General features: G+C 27.8%; 1 protein-coding gene across 7 annotated transcripts in view; it reads right to left on the minus strand.

Moving 5' to 3' along the window:
• The window catches only part of LOC145182691 (spatacsin-like), a 38181-nt gene that overhangs the window by 16805 nt on the left and 696 nt on the right, over positions 1–20680 (minus strand). For 4 of the 7 annotated variants that reach the window (XR_016452066.1, XR_016452067.1, XM_090086062.1 and 1 more), the window contains exons 2-19: positions 18744–18928; positions 18366–18602; positions 18070–18120; positions 17701–17871; positions 17294–17586; positions 16840–16990; positions 16561–16689; positions 16173–16480; positions 15842–15907; positions 15598–15711; positions 13867–13938; positions 13568–13666; positions 12231–12330; positions 11720–12140; positions 11549–11637; positions 10931–11079; positions 6451–6606; positions 85–154 (exon numbers count right to left, since the gene is read on the minus strand). Coding sequence is in view for 5 of the 7 variants with exons in the window: in XM_090086062.1 (XP_089942188.1) it covers positions 85–154; positions 6451–6606; positions 10931–11079; positions 11549–11637; positions 11720–12140; positions 12231–12330; positions 13568–13666; positions 13867–13938; positions 15598–15711; positions 15842–15907; positions 16173–16480; positions 16561–16689; positions 16840–16990; positions 17294–17586; positions 17701–17871; positions 18070–18120; positions 18366–18602; positions 18744–18928 (2861 nt within the window). In the remaining 2 variants the exon portion in view is untranslated. The remainder of the gene's footprint in view (positions 1–84; positions 155–6450; positions 6607–10930; positions 11080–11548; positions 11638–11719; positions 12141–12230; positions 12331–13567; positions 13667–13866; positions 13939–15597; positions 15712–15841; positions 15908–16172; positions 16481–16560; positions 16690–16839; positions 16991–17293; positions 17587–17700; positions 17872–18069; positions 18121–18365; positions 18603–18743; positions 18929–20680) is intronic. The other 3 variants (XM_090086063.1, XM_090086065.1, XM_090086064.1) reach the window with 3 other exon arrangements.

Genomic DNA, 20680 nt, shown 5'->3' on the forward strand with positions numbered 1-20680 from the left:
ATAAAAGCTTCATTTACTTAGCAATTAGTAAAAAAAAAGCTTTATCGTTTTACTCATATGTTGGTTTAACTTTTTAAAACAAACCTTCTTTTAATGCCATCTTGTTGCTTTCTTGCCACGAAAACCATCGAGTAACATCAATTTCTGTATTGTCCTAAATTGAGCACTTTAATTGATGCTGCTTTTAATAACATAAATATTTTAAAAATAAATATTGCAGATTAGATTACAATAAATGATACGTTGAAATCACAAAGAATTTTTTTTTGTAAATAGTAGAGTCATGACATCGAATCACAAAGAATTCATTTATTTGTAAGTGTTTTAGGCAAAGATTCCTTTCAATATTACATTATTATATGCATATCAGTTTATATCTATTACACTATTTTAAACTATGCTACTATATTTCATATCTATGTATAACATAAAAGTATGTGCAGACAAATCCAAGAAGAAGCATGAGGAAGGTCTAAAAAGAGCTTGATAATTCTGAAAGGTTGCTAGACATGTGGGCCAAAGAGAATGTCAGGTTCAATGTTGTGGCAATCAAAGAAAGCTTTTTGAATGTAAGTGTATATCTTGTAGGTTAAGAAAAGCGTGTTAAAATCTGAACAAAGTGCTAAGGGTTAAAAACAAGGCAAAGGGGTAAATATAAGGAAGGCTAGACTCTTTTAAAACCATAGAGATATGTCATTTTTATATATAATAGTATATATATATATACTACTATATATATATATATATATATATATATATATATATATATATATATATATATATATATATATATATATATATATATATATATATATATATATATATACTTAACTAATTTATAGTAGCATAACTATTCTTCTGACAAAAGTTTATGTCTTTGCAGTGTTGTTCTCCTGATACTAAAATTTTGTGCTGCAATCCTAACTGAAAATCCATCCTTTATTACTGCTTCTGCAGCAAGAGTTACACTATCTGCATTAGATTTTGATCGCTTATTTAATATTATTCAGGCACATACATACTATTATAGGCACAAACAATTCTGAAGATTTAAATAACACAATTTGTTTGCAACACTTGTATAAATAACAAAACTGACTAATAATTATAAGCAAAATTGACAAATAATTCTACACGTAAAATGGTATCAAAAAAACAACCACAGAAAAAAACACTTGGCACTAATCTCAATTAAACAATCCACCTTGTGATCAAACACAAATTTTTTATCAGAGAAACACACATGGTCCTAGGTACAAGCAAACTATATGGCCTGGGTACAAGACATGATAGACTCATGCAAAACATCATTTACTAAAAAAAAACACATTGAGAAGAAACTTATTGAATATCCCATTTTGTACTTAAGTAACAAACAATATCATATACAAAAACCTATAGAAAAGCATTTCCTTTAAGATTCTAAAACAATATAAGATAGCAACAGCAAAACTTGCAACACTCTCTGAAACTCAAAATAGTTTTAAAAAATAGAAATTTGTATAACCAATCACCTGACTGAGAAGCATAACTTAGACCTTAATAGTTTTCAAATAAAGTAGGGTCGCCCTTGGTACAAGGAGGCTCTATGTACACAAACTTCTTCTACTAAGAAAGTTACAAGATATATTTGATTTATATTATATTATATATTTATATTATTTATATATTATATATTTATTATATTTATATTTTTAATGAGGATATATTTGAAAATAAACTATTTTACCTCCTGTAAGAAAAAACTAATAATAGTTTCCAGTTTTCTCCAGTTCCAGTAAAAATAATATATTAAGAGTTTGAGAACCAAGAGAAAAATAAGAGCTTTTATTACAGTTTTAGAAATCATCTTAAATATGATAGCAATGCATTTTGATTTCAGAAAGACTTTTTTCTGAAACTATATGGGTTACACTCTTATAAAAAAAAATGTTTGGTTTGAGTGCCACAACATAAAAACTTAACTGTCTCTTTAGTCCACAGTGCAGAGGGAATGTAAAATACAAAATAATATAAAAGTCATCCCTAAATTTATACATGAAAAAAGGTACCACAAGGAGTAAACCAGAGATATCAAAATCTTTTAAGCTGTAAAGGAGCGCTGTTCATAGCAACTTGCCCTAAAGCCAATTAAAATCTTTTTACCAATAACATTACATTTACTGTTTATTAAAATAGCAGATAAATGTAAATATCCTGATATTACAGAAAATCCCCCAAAAAAGACAAAAACTTGGTCAATGTGAAGGGCCTTCCTTATTACTGGAAGTGTTATAAATGTTTTTAAATAACAACAGCAGAAGAGAGGGAATCACCTTTCTTGCTTTAACGATTGAGGTCTTTAGTATAAAACAAAAAAGATCTTAACAAGTAAGAGAAACACCTGGCCTCACTTTCTCTTATCAAAGTGGTAAAGTATAACAGTACTTTTAGTATTCCAGTTTGTATCAATGCTTATTTTATCTATGGCGTTGAAAAAGCAAGAGTAGAAAGAATCAGAAAATCTCTTGCTAAGATTTTAAGTAAATGAGAATATATAAAATATTATTTAATGATTCAAATAATCGAATTAAGGATTTAAATAAATAATCAAATGTGTCAGAAGGAACTTAATTTATCAAAGATGTATGATAAGTAAAAAGAGCGCTTTCCACAATTTAAAGTTTTGTTGTAAAAACTGCAGGTGATTTATTTAAGAGTAATATTTGATAATTATTTGTTTAGATTGTGATTTATTATGATCTCTGACTCTGAGTTTTTCTTCCAGGAAATATATTTACAGAAATATTTACCATTAGCTTTGGGTATCCTTATAAGGATACATGCTCAACATGTGACAAGCTCACTGTTATACTTGAAAACAAAGACTCTTCTGCAGATCAGCTCATCAAAAATCAGCAAAAAAAAAGAGCTTCATTTGGCAAACCAGCGGTGTTTTATGTCACAAAGGCAACAGCACAACATAATGCCTTGATAAAAACTAACCATTCAGCTCTTATATTTGACTTTGCTAAGAACATGAGTTGTCCTAATGTTTCTACCAATGAAGTTTATTAGTCATTTAATACACACAGACAGTGTGGACCTGTTTGGTATGATGAAACTTATGGGAAGAAAGGAGAAGAAAATGTAGCTAGCATTCTGCAGCAATATTTTGATCATACTCTCTCAAGGAATGTATCACATTTGGAGCTATTTGAAGGAAAAAATAAAAACTGGGGCCAATGCTATAAACAATTCGAAGTTTTTTTCGAGAAAAAAAATCTTTCGTAAAAACGAAATTTTTCACGTGCGAAAAAAAGTTCGTAATCTCGAAGAATTTATCGCTGTTTGTATTTTTTTCGGCCATTGCTATAAAGCATAAAACGCATACGTCACTAAAAGTCACGAACTTTTTTTATCCGTAATATGTAGTGGTAATATAATAGAAATTTTTATTGTAAATTTTATTTAGTAGGCCTACTTAATAAATTTTATTAGTCATTAAGTATGCTGTGCTGTCTATTCTATTTATATGAATATTTTTACATTCTAGTATTTGGTGTTTAAAAAAATTGTGTAAAATTAAAGTAGAAACATGGATTTAATTTTTTCGGATGAAGACTTACATTTCGAAGTTGAAGAAAATGAGCTTCGCCACCGATTGCCTCGAGAGGTTGGTGTTTAAAACATTACTTAAAATTACTATATATATATATATATATTTTTTAATGATTTTTTATCGAACAAAGTCAGAAATCATACTAAATAGGCGCAGAAATTATATTTTTGTTTTGTTTTTCAATATCATTTTAGTTAAATGGTCGCTTTTTTAACGAAGATGTTTCTGACAACGTTTTTCGAGAGCAGTATCGAGTCCCAAAAGCTGTATTAGATTTTTTAGAAACTAGGCTTAAATATGATTTGCAACATTACACTAAGCGCAAATAAAAGCATTTCAGTACTTCTCCAAATAATGGTATTTCTTCATTTTATTGGCACAAATGTTTTTTTTCATGTTCTCAGAGACTGTCATGGAATCTTTACCAACACAATTTATCGTATTATACAGTGTTGGAGAAGCTATTTTCAATGTTAGTGTATTAAGTTAATAAAACTATTGTAAGTATATATATATATTATATATATATATATATATATATATATATATATATATATATATATATATATATATATATATATATATATATATATATAAAATTGATATATACTATACATTACATCATGTTATCATTGTTAATTTTATATACTGTAATATATCTCTGCTGTTTTTGAATAGAATGATTAAATTGCCATTATTATTACCCTTGTTATATATCATTAGCACTGTTAGTAGTTTACTTTACATTAGTTTATAACTATTTGTATATAAACTTGAATGTAAAATCTTTATTTAGAAATATGATTGATTGATTACATACTTATATTATGTTAATATATACTATATATTACATACTTATACTATAACATTTGTAATATATATATATATATATATATATATATATATATATATATATATATATATATATATATATATATGTATAGGTATGTATATATACATATATATACATATATATACATATATATATATATATATATATATATATATATATATATATATATATATATATACATATATACATATATATAAAATATAATGTAGCAATACATATTTTTATTTAAATAGTTTGCTAATTAAAACATACTAAGCTTCCCAAGAAGAACCTCTTTGTTTTCTCTGATTTTTATTGCTAGTAACATTTTAAGTTCTTTAGACAGCATTTTATTTTGTTGTGTATTATTTTGTTGTGTATTTGTGTATTATATGGCATATTTATTGACTATTTATACTTTTCTTTAGTCAAACACTATGAAAAATTTGTTTAACCAAAATTACTATCAAAAACCTTCATAAATAAGTATGGAATTATAAATTCATGCATGCATTGTTAACGAAGCACAACAAGGAACTGAATAATCGATTAAATGCAGATTTTAAGTAATTAGTTTATTATGAAGTTACCAAAATCCTTTTAAGTTTTATCTATAAAATATCTTCATAAAAACACAAACAAAGAATGTTCAATAATTTTGAAGCGCTAACGTTGTTCCAACAATGGCCGCCAAAAATCACGAAGAAAATATCTAAAATTGAGATCAAAAATCTATCTGAAGTTTTTTTTCGAAAAAACGCATTTTTTATCTGAAAAGGCGATTCCCTTGTTCGTTTATAGCATTGGATTTAATAGCGAAGTTTTTATCTTAAAAACTGAGTTTTTTGAATGTTTATAGCAATGGACTTTTTTTTTCTTCGCTTTTTACGGTAAAAACTTCGTGTTTTACGGAAAAAACTTCGTTTTTTATGTTTATAGCATTGGCCCCTGGACTATTTTTTGTTTTTTTTTTAACTTTAATGTAACAAATAAGAAATACATATTATCCAATAAAGGGCTACAGCTACATGGCATGTCTTTAGTCAGCCAGAAGGTTCAAGCAGAGATCCCAGAAAGATGGATAGAAAAATTCAACTCCTTTACCATTTTCTTTAAAGTAACAATATCTTTACACACCTCAAATACTGTGCTTTTTTTTCTCTAGCTGCTATATATGTTATGTTTTCACTTGGAGGGGGGAGGGGGAGTGAGGTGGTCAGTGTGTGGGAACAAAGGATTAACAAAATAATTTATATAAAAAATTTCATAAAAAATTTTTAAACAAAGTGTTGCAGAAAAAGTAACAAGGACTGGAAGCAAGAGACCAATATTCTGGGGTTTCTATGACCTCTTTGTCCCAGCCTCTAAACATATTTATGGTTCAGAGCAAAAAGTTTGGAGACTTAACTACACTTAACTTTTTTTTCTTCTTTCTAAAGCTTTTAAGCTTTTTTGTAAGCAACATACTGAACATGGTGATATTTGGGTCTGGTTTCATTTAAATGAAGTAGATTTATGCAATATCTAAACAAGTCAAATCAAACAACACACCTACATAGAGGTACTAGAGAACATGGTTCTATCAGCAAAGTTCTACATGTAGCCTAAAACAAGAATCAGATGCCACTTTCCAACCAAAATTTGCAAAAATCTTGTTAAATCCATTCAAAAGAGATATTTTAAAAACTACTTTCAGGTTTATCATGTAGATTTATTTTTATTATTGAGTTCAATAAAATTTTTAAATATAATGGCATGTTTTAACATGACACTTCGATGATATATTTAAGTACAATGTTTGTCAAAAATAAATAAAAAACTAAATTAACTTCTTCTTTAGCTTTTATTTCATGGCAGTTTAAAAAAAAATTTGAACTAAATTTAATTCACCTATTTCTTTTTTTTTTTTTTTTTTTTTTTTTATTTTTTTTTAACTAAAATCAACTTATAAAAAAATGTTATAAGCATTCTGTAGGAATAAGAAAAAAAAAGTGAAATTTTCATTGATAATTCAAACCTGTATAAGCATATACATGGTAATATCCACAGTGCTGACTCTGCTCGAATTAGATTTGCTGCTGTGAACTGATTGTAAGACTTTTGGGTATTTTTCAAGAGAACTATAGAGCAACTGCTTATCAATTTTAAAAACCTGGTTTTCACCTTCAAGAACCTAGCAATTAGAAACATATATAATAAAGATATGTTACATACAAATACATTACATACAAATACATTACATACATACATACATACATACATACATACATACATACATACATACATACATACATACATACATACATACATACATACATACATACATACATACATACATACATACATACATATATACATACATACATACATACATACATATACAGTGGTGTAAAAAAAATTAGAATCAACTCCAAATTTTAGTGATTTCTTAGATTAAGCCATATGCTTTTTAGTTTTCAATTTAGATAAAGTTAAAAAGGTGTTTATTTTTCTATATTTTTATTTACTTTCAGAAAGTAAAAAAAATTTGTCAAAACTTAACCAATTTCAGGCAATTTTGAGGTAAGTTGACCTTGTTATCTTACTATTATGCAAATATGTAGGCAGGTTTAAGGTGACTATTTTAACTCATCTAATGATTATTTTTCAAATGATTGTGGGACAGTATACTTATATTAATCAGGCTTATGACAGCATTTTTTTGCATGTTTTACTTGAATTTATTGAGTAATTAAAGTCATTTTTCTCTGATAAATAGCATTGTGGGTAAATCCACTGACTCAAGTCCAAGAAAAAGAGGGAAGGTTGAAGTCCTGCTGAAACTTAATACATTTTCTCAAGGAGACATTGCCAAAAAAGTTGGTCTCAGTCAGAAAGCAGTTATATCGCCAAGAAAAGACTTGATGAAGGTCTGACATAATCTCCAAAAAGCTTAGCCTGTTGCCAGAAATCATTAATAACAGCTCGTGCAAAGCTATTTTTGTTGAAGGATTGTAGATAAAACAGGAAAATTACTAGGAAACAGCTTGAAGGTACACTAGAGCAACATAATATCAGGCTTTCCACCAGTTTTGTAAGACACAATTTCATCCAATCAGGTTTTTTTGCTCGCAGACCAAGGAAAAAGCCGAACAATAAACAATAAACAAAAATTCAAGCGTCTTCAGTGGGCAAAAGATCATCAGAATTGGACTGCTGTTAATTAGAGCAGAGTAAATTGAATTAGTCTGTTACCTTTTTTTATTTATAGCTAGTTTGTTGTATATTTTTTATTGAGCTTTTACACTTTTGCTAATTATTTAAAGCCTCGATCTTAAATAAGATAAATTGAGAATTATTTCTAATTACTCTTTTTAATATTTATTGTATATGATTATTTTACTGGGGATTTTATTGGGGATTCTTTTTATTTCAAGGTGTGTTTTAGTGATGAAATGTTTTTGAGATTCTGAACAACAAATGCCAATCATTTGTTGTTGTCAGGGAGAAGAGTTCTCACCAAAATGTCTAGTCAAGACTGCTAAACACTTAGTTTTAATAATGGAATGGTCAATACAACCAAGTTTGTGACAGTCATTTTGAAGAACAAAAACATTTCCATTCTTCTGTGGCCAGGTAATTCACCTGATATGAACTCAATTGAAAATTTCTGGATGATTATCAAACAGAGGATTGCCGCCAATTAGCCAACAAGCAAAGTCACAGTTATTGAGGCACTAATCAATGTGTGGGAACATGATGCTGAAATCAAGGAAATATGCCCAAAACTTACAATTGGTCGAAACGTGTTGAGCAGTTACTTAAGGCAAAAGGCGCATCAACAAAATATTAGATTTGAGCAGCAAAATATACTTAATAATTAATTTGCAAAAAACCTCTTATTATGTGCTTTTTAAAGTAATGATTCTAATATTTCTCATACAAATGTGTGTGTGTGTGTTTATATGTATATATATATATATATATGGGCAATTCCACGCAAGTGATGGTCGTAACATTTGACGCTTTTTTAGCCATTAAAAATTAACCAAGAATGGTATTTACATGAAAATTTCCAGAAATGTTAAATACTATTGTATAATTTAGTATGCAAAAGTTAAATCATTCAAGTGTTCAACTTATTTGATAAATCAACTTAATGCAGCGTGACGGTGGTAACGCTTACTTTTTGACAAATCTAAACAAATAAACTTTGTCAATCTTTATGCAGCCATCTACTCAGTGAAAGAAAAAATCCTTTGCTGTGTTCTTTAACTACACATTGAACTTACTATATGGTGAGTTTCATAGATTTTGCTTGAAGTTTTCCAAGAATTTTATTAAGTTTTTTGTCATGACGGTCATAACTGTGACAGTCGTAACGAAAAAGCCAAAAATGAAAAACAACAAATAACGCAATCAATGACATAGTAAAAGCTAAATGATTATGAAAAGCAATTAAATTATGTTAAAAAATATAAATTTTATAACATTATCAAGGTTATCCATGATGTTTCTTCAATAGTAGGATCGTTTTATTTGGAGTAGGCAACAAACGCTTAATGCTACTTATGCTCCCTGTTTTTTTTGTTTTTTTAACTCTATTTAATACAACTCAATATCTAGGAGTATGTACTTTCATATGCCTCGCAAATGTTTTAAGGAGCCGGGAATCCAATATAGGAAAAAAATATCTTAGAATAGTAAATTTTTTTTACTAATATATAAGTTTTAAAATTGTTCCGCAACCCCATCACAAAATATTAGAGAATTTTGAAACCAAAAACTTTCCATTTTTTACTTGCCAGAAATGCATTTTGGTAATATTTGTAACGACTTTCATTTCTTCTATTTTATCAGCTATTAAGGCCCAGCTTGGATTAATATCGTCTGTGTTGATAAAATCTAACATACATTTTGCACCCATTTGATGCTAAGAGAAAGTCTTTAGTGCTTAAGACGACCACTTCACGAGATTTTACGCTGTTCAAAACAAATCGCTTTAATGACCCTCCTACTCCATCAACTTCTCCTTTACCGTGAGAGGTAGCAAAAAAGTTCCATTCTATACTTTGAAAATGATATATCACAGAGCAATGTTGTATGAATTTGGCCATCTACCTATTTTTGAATTGAGTGCATGGACCATCACTCCATAATATAACTTTTTATATAATCAATGCAATAGAGGTCAAATATTTCACTTAACTATGTAGTAGTGGCGCGTTTTTTTTCATCATTATCGTCGGATATTATTACAACTGATTTTGGCTCTAATTGGTAACAATAGATTACAACTGTAAATAAGGTAATAGTTGACTGTGACCAATAAGCAGCTTAAACAGCATCCTGATAACCGCATGTATAGTTTTGTGAATAATCAAAGTGTATCAAAATTTGGTCTGGTTCGAGATTTTCTTTTTGACTGCAATATTGCTCAGACTGGTGCTTTTTAGTGAGATGATGCTCAGTAAACTCTAGTAAATTGTCGCGGAAATGTTTAAAAATACCTTTTATGCTTTTTTTAATGTTGACTGAGTGCACAGCGATGATCTTCTTTAATCCATCAACTATAGGTAATTAAGGTATCCATGTCTCGGTTTTCGGGCAAAGAAACTTTCAATAGTTTACTATCATAGTTTCATTAGTTACTCAAAGTTTCAAAAAAAACTTTAACAAGTTTAGTAATAAGATGAATAAACAAACTTCAAATTAAACAATAAACAAAACTGATTTATATTATAACTTGGTTTAAATGATGTAAATCGTTTGAAATGAATTAAATCGTTTGCGCTTAAAGTTTTTTTTTTTAAGTAAAGAAGCCGTGATGGTCGTAACGTACTTAGTAACATGCTGAAATGGAGATCTAAAGCACTTTTATGTTGTTTTTTTTAAACGATGATAAAGTATGTATAAGTATCTTTACTTTTACTATGGTTGCAGTTTTAAAAAGTTTGATACGAAGCATAGAAAAAACTTTTCGACTTTTTTTTGTGACGGTCGTAACATCTTGTTTTCATTAATATGCTCTTCTTATAGACCTAGTTAGAGTTCGTTTTTATAAAAAATATTATGCATAATGTTTAATTTTGCCTTTTAGTCAAACTTAGAAGTTATTTAAAAAAACAGCACTGAATCTTTTTTCAACGCTTCACAACATGACTATATATAAACGTCAAAAAATGCTCATATAACCCTTACAACTTTAAAAGTATGTTATAGTATGATAAAATGATTTTTTTAATAAATTTTTTTCTTAAAAGTACTTTTAAATAGCTGGAAAATAAATTTAATGCAATTATTATATGTCGCCGTGAAATTTTTTTTTTTTTTTTTTCCCCTCTTTTACGTGGAATTGCCCATATATATATATATATATATATATATATATATATATATATATATATATATATATATATATATATATATATATATATATATATATATATATATATATGCATATATATCAAACAGAAAAAATCTCTTAAAAGTTTGTTAAAAAAACTGAAAACAGAAACCTGCTCTAGAGATTTTCCAGAAACAAGAACCATTGAAAGGGCTAGTGGAACTTGCTTGTTTGCAACAAGATTGTTCAGTAGTTCTCCACTTCCAGATTGGCTGACAAGAGCCGCATTTTGCAAAAGAATATTTGAAAATAAAAATGGGTCTAAAATAATATGGAATAAATATCAGAATTAAAATCAAAAATTAGATTTATAGAATAATGATTGAAAGCAATCAATTGTATCACAATTTATCATAAGAACCAATAAAAAAAGTCTAAAAGTCTGATTTATACATTCATATACACAGTAAATACTTTTGTAAAATTTGGAATAATTTTGCTTCAAACATTTTTTTAAAAATCATTGATATTCAAAATTAATTTAAGAAAATAAAATTCTGTTCATCAGTGTAACATTCTAAACTTAAACTACAGATTTTAGAGAGATTTTAGAAATTTTGAAGTTTTTAATCTGAAAAAACTTTTTTAACACCAAAAGTAGAATTAATTCATTAAAGTTTTTTAGAAGCTACAAATTTTCATAAAAAAAAATTGAAAAATTTTGAATGCAAAAGGGATATTATAATGATTATGTTTTTTTGTAAAAAGAATGTAAAACAAATTATTAAACCTGGATTATGCACATAATCGTAAACACAAAGCATTAATGTCATCCAAACACTGAGTTTATCAGGAAACTGCAAATTTGAAAGATGAATTCTAAAGATGGAATGATTGAATTTTTTGTGTATTTTCTCAAATTGTGCAGTAAACAATCATACAAATGCTAAAGCTTACATACTTATGGTATGTGACAAATTGCCACATGAGGACTGGCAAGCTGTTTTCCTGGCAAAATTGAATAAACTTGCAGTTGAAATTTTCAACTAAACCCTTTCTTTCTTCAGCTGTAATTTTGTATTTGTAGTGATCAAATGGGTGCACATTGCCGAAGATTAAACCATTTTTTCCCAAGTGCTCAAGTAAAATAACAAAGTTATTTAAGAGGAATTGAGGAAAATATCCATTCTTCACAAGCAAGTTAAAAGTTTGTTCTTTCATATGCACTGGCGTACTTGATATGTCCACACCACGAATGTTGAAAGCTGGAAGGATTTGCTTGCATTCACCATCATTTAGCAACCAATGCTTGATGATATGAAGACAATTATGAGATATCAAATAACTCCACAAATCCTCTGAATCTTCACATTTGATAGTTGCTACCAAGTTTTTAAAACACATTTTTAAAAAATCAACATTTTGTACAAAAGTATTTAAAAACAAAACTGAAAAGAAAAAGAAAAATCTACCTTGAATATCTTTTAAAAATATTGCATCAAATATTATTCTTTTCCGAGTGAAACTATCCCATTTTTGTACATGCATTAATGTGAACTTAGAGAAGCTGTCCTGAATAAATTATTAAAAAAAAAAATTTCTAAAGGATGTTAGGATACTTTTTTCCCCTCATCAGGGTGTAAAACACAATTAATGTTAACAAATTGGATTGCTCTTACCCCCTAAACTTTTTCTATCAAATAGAAAATCCATATAAAAATTCACTGTCTACTGGTTGAACAACATCAGTGAAATTCATACAAAAAATATTAATAACAGAAAATTGACAACTTGCCATGTGTTTTTAAGTTTTAAAATATTTGCTTAGCTTATGGTATGCATCTACTATGCACAATTCAGAGTAGGCTAAGATCAGTCACTGCAGATTTATTCAATGATTGGCTCCTTGGACACAGGAAACTGCCAACTAACTTTTAACAACCTGAAGCAGGTTCTATTTTTGTCTTGGTTTGTGATAATGGTGTTAAAAATTTGGATCAGCGACACCCTATACTTGGCAGCATCATTGACAACCTCACCTGCTGTACCCTCTGATGGCTGATGCTGAACTGCTCATTACTGTCATAACTTTATATAAAAAACAGATTTCTCATAGTGGTGCCTCAATGCATGAGTTTGTTTAAGGAATTACCAAAATTGAAGGTTGCATTACTATCAGAAATCTTTTCTGATCAAGAGATGATGCTAGGTCAGGGGTGACAATATTTCTGCATTTATGTTCTTTGGAGTATGACTTACAAAGTCAAGAGCATTTCTTTGTCAGACTTTTGCTCTCCCTCATCTTCTTTTTTCCAGACTGTGAATTTGACACCACCAAAATATCCAAACCCCCATTTCTCCCTCTTCTGGAATCTTGATTAAATATAAAGTGTCTAAACATGTAACATCAAACAAACCAATGAGTCCATGAGTCCAATGAGTTGTTATGTTTGACATACAAGGTATGTCAAACATAACAACAGAATGAGAATAAATTTGTTCATGGACTCAATTCATGAATAATTGGCATACAAAGTATGTCAAAAATTATTTAACATGAAGTGTCTATTGTCCAATAAACAGGGAATGTTAAATAAATTATCAAAACTATTTCTTATTCTTGGGGTCTGACGGAAAATTTTGGAGATAAGAGCAACCAGTTGTATTTTAATTTTTTATGTTAGCTTGATTGGCATCCTAATATAGAGTTAAGAGCAGTATTTTTTTATTAGTCACGCATAACAAAGGAAATAATTTATAAACAATACATTTTATCAACATTATGTAATTCTAGTATTATTCAAATTACCTGGTTTTCTGAAAAATAGTGTTTTTCTAACTCTTTTATGAACATGTAATCTTCATCATCACGCTCATTAAGTAGACCTTTTATTTTTAATGATGTATACTAGAAATAAAAAAATAATTTTACATTAAATTATTGTGGTAATAAATAAAAAAAATAAACATAAAGCATCAAACTACAACTGAAACTTGAATAAACAAGAAAGAACTATTTTACAGAATGCAATAAACTACAACTCTCCTGGTTAAATTTAAAACTTATTGAGGTACTCCTGAAAAAGTATAGAAATACAAAGAGTATACCATAAATCTTTGCAGATTTGTTGAGATGCTTTCCAAATACATACACTTTAATTCTTTATTTGGATCCAATCCCTAACAATAAAAAAAAATAAAACAATCTGAAAATCCCAAAACTTTTGAAACTTTTTGGAAAAATTTAACAAAGTCTCAAAGAAAAATCCAAACAATTCAAGTCTTATCAATTTTCCTTTGAAATAGAAATAACTTGTTTACATTTGCCATTATGACACTTTTAAAAAAGCTATTCAAATAAATCTTCAAAACATTTTTAAAAATAAAATAATCGAGTTTCTAGTAATAAGTTAAAAAAATTGAAATATTCTTACAATTTCATTAGAACTGTGAATACTAATTTAATTTTTTATCATCTTTTTTACAATAAAAGCTGTAATAAGTACATGTAATAAGTACAAAATAACATGTAATAAGTTGTATGAATGAAAACAATCTTTCTTAAATAATGTCAGGTAAAAAACAAAAATAACATTAAAATGTGTATTGGCTCTAGTTATGTGATAACTAGAGCCAATAAAAATTTACAATTTTATTTTTGTAATATATAAGCAATCACCTAGTTAAAGTAAGGTTTATAAAATGCATGACAAAATTTGCACTATAGATTACAAAAGCTGATTTGGTGAGCAATAGAAAACCACTAAGTGCACCAAGATGGTCCAACATTAGCAATATTATGTCACCACATTGTATAAAAATTACAGCATTTGTTGCTTACCAAGTTAAAGAGTGTCATTTAACATTATTTTATGTATTTTGGTTGCAATATAGGAGACCAGGACAAAAGTTGAGCACCTTCTATACTTTTTGCAGTTGCCAATGATTTTGAAAGAACTAGCAAATCATGTTAGTAATTTTTATTTTTGTATGGTGTCCTCAATTGACTAAACAAAAAGTCTTTTTGTTATTACCCAGACATTTCATCGGCAGCATTTTAAGTGGCTCATAGAAAAGGACTACTGATTCCAAAAGCACCAGAAAAGAACCTCAGGAAGCATGAGAAGAAACAACAGCTATGAATGACCCATTTCACTGCCATCCATATCTGCTGAACCCTATCTAGTTTTAGTTGCTTATATTGTTGCCAACAACAAAACATGTAAAAACTTGAAGCAGCCCTTTAGATGTACTAAGATCAACATCAATGATCTGTGGTGATCTAAAAGTGGTTGCTATGATCTTGATTGTTCTTCAGCGTGGATATTGCTTCCTATGTAAATGAGACAGTTGAAAGAATTGTACTATATCAAGAGACTAGTTGCTACAGACAAACATCTTCATTGCAACATGTTCTTAAAAAGTCATTTTCAGAACTGCTATCAGTTTCTTTCTGTTTAGTTAAGAAGCAGTGAGTGATGTGCATGGGATGTGCTTTAATAAAGGGATTACAATTATGGAAAAAGATATCAAGGTAAATGATGCCTATCAATGCTTAAAGACAATTGCTAGACTATTGTAAGAGATTTTAACTTTTAAACATTTTAAACTTGTTTGTTAAGTTTCTCTAGATAAATATATAAAATAGATGGTTTCATGTATTCAATTTTCTCAATATAATGAACTCAATTTTAACAAAAAAGTGTAGGTCTATTTATACTAATTATTTATACTAATTTATACTAATTAAGCACTTTTATCTTTTATCTTGTAGAATACTTTTAGGATTTTTTAGGTTTTAAAATTTAATGCTTTGATAGAAAAACATTTACCACACACCATATTCAGGATAATATTTTCTGCCTCTTTTAGATCATTTAATTCCAACATCTTAAGAGCAATCGCTTTCCCTTCAGCAATCGCAGAATCCAATCGGCCATTTTCAACGGAACCCTTTTGTTTATGAAAAAAATTAAAAATCTTTTACACAAAAAGAAAACTAGATTTCCTTACAGCTTTATATATATATTAATATATATATTAATATATATATATATATATATATATATATCAAATTCCATACCTGACAAATCAGAGTTTTTTGGAAGGTTCCCATCTTACCATTAATTAAGAGACTTTTAAGATCAACCTGCACAAAAAAAAGAAGTAAAAATTTAAGATTTATGTTGTAAGCAAAGCAATGAAAAAATTTTGTCTTTTTAGCTAAACAAAAATCTTTTTGGTTTAACTAAAAAGACACATTTTTTGTATAAAGATGTTTTCACTTATTTTGAAACATTCCAAAATATGTTGATGTTGATGACTAATCGATAATATTAATTCTAGTTTTCAATAATTTTGTCAGAAATTTTCTGAATGCTTGCAACTGATAAATATAAAGACTAATAAGTGACCTGATATTTTTTTCTTCCATCTACTTCATCTAATTGTGCAACACCATTAAAATCATTCTTGGCAGGTACCTTTAAATACTTTCTCAACTCAACAAGAGTTTGAGCTAAAAATTTTAGAGTCTCAGGCAAATCATAGAAAAAATTAAAACTGGAAACTTGACCCTTCTGATTGGTTGTTGTTTGAACCTTCTCAGTTGGGGTTGCAACTGGTAAACTTTTCAATGCTTCAATACCATCTTGAATAAGGCGATTGAGATAACGTATTGTAATCATCAAGAGCCCCTCAAAAAAATTATGTCTTTGTTTCCCTGGATAATTAAAATATAAATGATTTGAGTTGTAAACTTTTGTTTTTTTTTTATTTTTAAATATTTTAACAAAAACTGACCTTTTGATGAGTTAATAAAAATAGCATCTTTTAACTTCTTTATGGTATTTTTTAATTCATCTGGTTCAATTGATACAGAATTTGAGTTGTGTAGCTTGAAAGAAGATGGCTTCCAATGCCGTGTGAAAGCTATCAAAATATAAACATAAAAATCAAATCCAAAGTTTAAAACAGAGTTCAAAGAAAAGAAAATTTTATGAAAAACTATTTTAAGGTTTGAAATCTGAAAAAATTATAAAAAATCAAAATTAAAAATCTACAAAATAAATCTGTTTATACGTTTATCTCTACTTTTCAGAAAAAACTCCACAGCATCCAACTGCCTGTGCTGCAAACCAAGCTCGAGAGTATGAAGTGGAATTGAAAACTGATGCCATTCATTTGTTTTGCAAATCTTTTCAGCCATGGTAATGTCAGAGAACTGAATAATCTATATATTTAAAAACTGCTTGTTATTTTTTATTTCCAACTAATCAGTTTGTTAGCAGAAAATGTTTTATTACCAATATGGTGATAACCAATATAACCAGTTTAGGCAATTTAAAAAAACAGAATGATAAAATAAGAGGGCACAGGGGCGGAAAGAATTGCATTCAAATTTGATAGAAAAAAGTTCATTTTTGATTAAAATAAAATGTTTTGAAAATTGGTTGAAACAACATTTTTATCGATATTTTAAGAGCTAAAAACACCTTATCAATAGGATACTCTTGAGAAACAACAAATAAATAACCTTATCAATAAGGTGCTCTTGAGAAACAGCAAAGAATGGTAGCGTGACTTGATGCAAAGAAACAAATAAAACAGGATGCAAATCTCCATCATCAAAACATAGTGAAACATCAGGCTGCATCTTGCAAGCTGTAAACTCATCTTCTCCATAAACATATTTGAATAAATAAAAAGATTTATCAATATTTCTTTCACCATGAATAAGAATTATGGATCTAGACACATGAAATGACTTGATACTCAGCTCCTTCATCCATAATGGAGCACTAATAGTTTTTGTGGCAAACAGATTTCCTATAAACACAAACTTCCTATAAACACAAAAGTTTTAATCCCCAAACCATGCCAAATTTTTCTTTTTTTCTTTTTTTTTGATAAAGAACAAAACAATGAAAGAAGAGAACACACTTGTTATGTCTTGTAGCTGATGTAGCCTTGTTTTCCACTCACCTGTGCTAGGGACTATAATTTCAGAATCATTTTGTTCAACTGGCAACTCATAGAAGTGAAAACAGTAATTAGAATCAAAAACAACAGCTCCATCATTGATAATACCTAAGTGTTTGATATCGAGCAAATCTAAAAAAAGTAATATTAAATTTGAGAAATAAAAATTTTTTTTTACAACTTAAAAAAATTGTTTACTTTGTAATTAAACACTTAAAATAAAAACTTTAAATCAAGTAAGTGAAAGATATACAAATATATATTAAGCTTATTTAAGATTACATTTATATATGATAAATTATTTATACTCTAGAAAAACAAAACAAATACCTTGGAGAACAAACTCTTGAAGTAAAATTAATGATAATTTATCTAAAATTTCTTTTTTTAAAGTTAAAGTAAAAGTCTTTTCCATAAACCAAGAAAAGGTAGAAGATTCGTACATTTTTATTATATATCTTCAAAATGTATATACATTTTTATTTGCTTCTTAGCAACTAGTAACTGCTATGTTTATAAAATTGAATCTATAACAAAAATGAACAAGTAACAAAGTTTTTCAAGATGCAAGATCATAATGCATCAATCCATGTCATAACAAATCAGTTTTATTATGAAAAGGATACGAAGATAAAAATCTTCCCTCAGCAGATAGAGATTTTTTTCACAACACTGCCATTCAATAAATTGCAATAACTTTTTTTGGTTACAGAAAGTGTTTTCAACAAAAGGTTCTTGTTGAGTTGATGATAATGCTATAATGATAACCGTTGATTTGTTTACAAGACAAGCAATTCTTTGCTGAATGCCAGATGTATCAAATTTATCCCACATCAATGAAAAACTTGTACAATTCGCTATTTCTAAGGAAAACGATTAGAAAGTTTATAACCAACACAGATAAAAGTCAACAACCATCCAAATTCAAAGCCCTCATTAAAACCTACAAACAATTTGTTAATAGCTATGTTCTAGCTTTTTTATCCAAATAATGCTCAAGTAACCTGTAATGCTTTTAAGTGTTGCCAAATCAATTCTTTTGACAAACTTATGCTGAAAAAGCTTGTTGGGATGTTTAGATACGCTGTGCAAGTCAATATTGAATGCATCATCAATTGTAACTAAAAAGCATGTTTCTGTAGCAACCAGTAGCTTTTCTTTACTTAAATCACAAAATCCCCAAATGAAGCTGTAATGTTAAAACAACATTTTATAAAAAATGAAATATTTTTTATGAAATATTTTGCAGCAGTTTTTATTACAAAGATTTTAAAATGGCAATCAAGATCAGCCATAACTATAACATGATATCCATCCACACTGTCCCAGCATTTGATGTAAATATATATATATATATATATATATATATATATATATATATATATATATATATATATATATATATATAATCCTTTTAAATATTAACAGAAAATTCATAAAATATTAGTTGAAAAAATTGTTAAAGAGTCTTAAATAATAGATAAATTCTTTGAAAAAAAAGAATTCCAAGCAATATCTTACTTCTTACAAGAAATCATTTAAAGTCAGCACTTATAGATATTTGGAAAACAAAAATTTTTATGCTTAAGATGATGGAAGAACTTGATGCAATACTGTAGAAAAATCTTTTATTTTTGCCTATTACAAAAATCTCTAAGTAATTAAGTTTTAAAGATATCAAATCTGATTGAAACAAAGTTCATTAAAATTTTACAATATTACATAAAAATAATACATTGTTGGTTAGTTTTTTTTATTCATATTTAAAATTTTGCAAATTATTTAAAAATAGTATTTAAAATTTTAAATGATCTCTGATCTCAACTCAAATGAAAATATTTGGTCCTTACAGATAAAACTAGATTATTCTATAGCTATGAGTACGAGATCCTTAATATTGTTCTTTTCTAAAATATAGGTTTATGGTTAGTTAAGATTAGTATTTAAAATTTTGCAAATTATTTCTATTCCATAAACTTAGATAAGATTTGTAGGTTATTTGCTAGGTTATTTGTAGTCAATTTGCTAAGTAAGATGGATTGGAATATGATCCTATTTCAGTTGTTTTATTGCTATGTTTTAAGCAATTAATATGATTTGTTTTACAAGATAAAACTCAAGAGTTTTATAGGAACTCTTGTCAATATTCCTTACACTCAATTGGAGTATACCATAAAATGAATTAAACATCTTTAAGCTGAGTTATCTTTTTTTTTCTGTGACCCTTTTGTTTGAGATTTTTAAAGACACTTCTACTTTTTAATATTGAAGTAATTCAATTTTTCTTCACAGAGCAATATAAAAATTCTAAAACATACTGAACCATTGCTTACACTAACAAGATTTTAGGAATAAACAAACCCTGTCTCTTTTTTTATAAAAACCATGAAAAGTCTCCATGCAATGGAATAGGTTAAAAGCTAATGTAAATGGTAATTTGAAATGGTGTTCAAACAATCAAATTTATTCTGCAATATTTATAAATAGCTTCTGTCAAGAAAATCTTCTAGGGACTATATTTATTCTGTTTTCTTTCTACGGCATAGATATAGTAACAGATATAAATTTAATAAACTTATTCAATTTTTTATCAATCATAAATCAGAAAAGAGGAACAAAAATGTAAGTTGTGCACTTGCTTTCCTCCAGAAAAATATATATTTCACTTCAAATTTAGATTAGCCAAATGAGGTGGTTGTTTGACTTCATATTTTAAAGTTGATTTGACTTGGAATGACCCTTAAATTAAATAACATAGCTTAAGAATCATCTACTAACATCTATTCCAGCAATAACTGAATGTTTGTTTTATTACTAACATAAGTATCATCATGGACTGTCATGGAGTAACTTAGTTCCTTTGAAGGATAACCACCAACCTTTAGATTAATGACATCAGAAATTTTTTGTCCTAACTGACCTTTGATAATTGATCTTGAAT

Source organism: Hydra viridissima, unplaced genomic scaffold (genome assembly GCF_058129835.1).
Source record: "Hydra viridissima isolate aposymbiotic clone 2 unplaced genomic scaffold, HvirCarnegie_v1 scaffold_4, whole genome shotgun sequence".
Classification (NCBI taxonomy): Eukaryota; Metazoa; Cnidaria; class Hydrozoa; order Anthoathecata; family Hydridae; genus Hydra; species Hydra viridissima.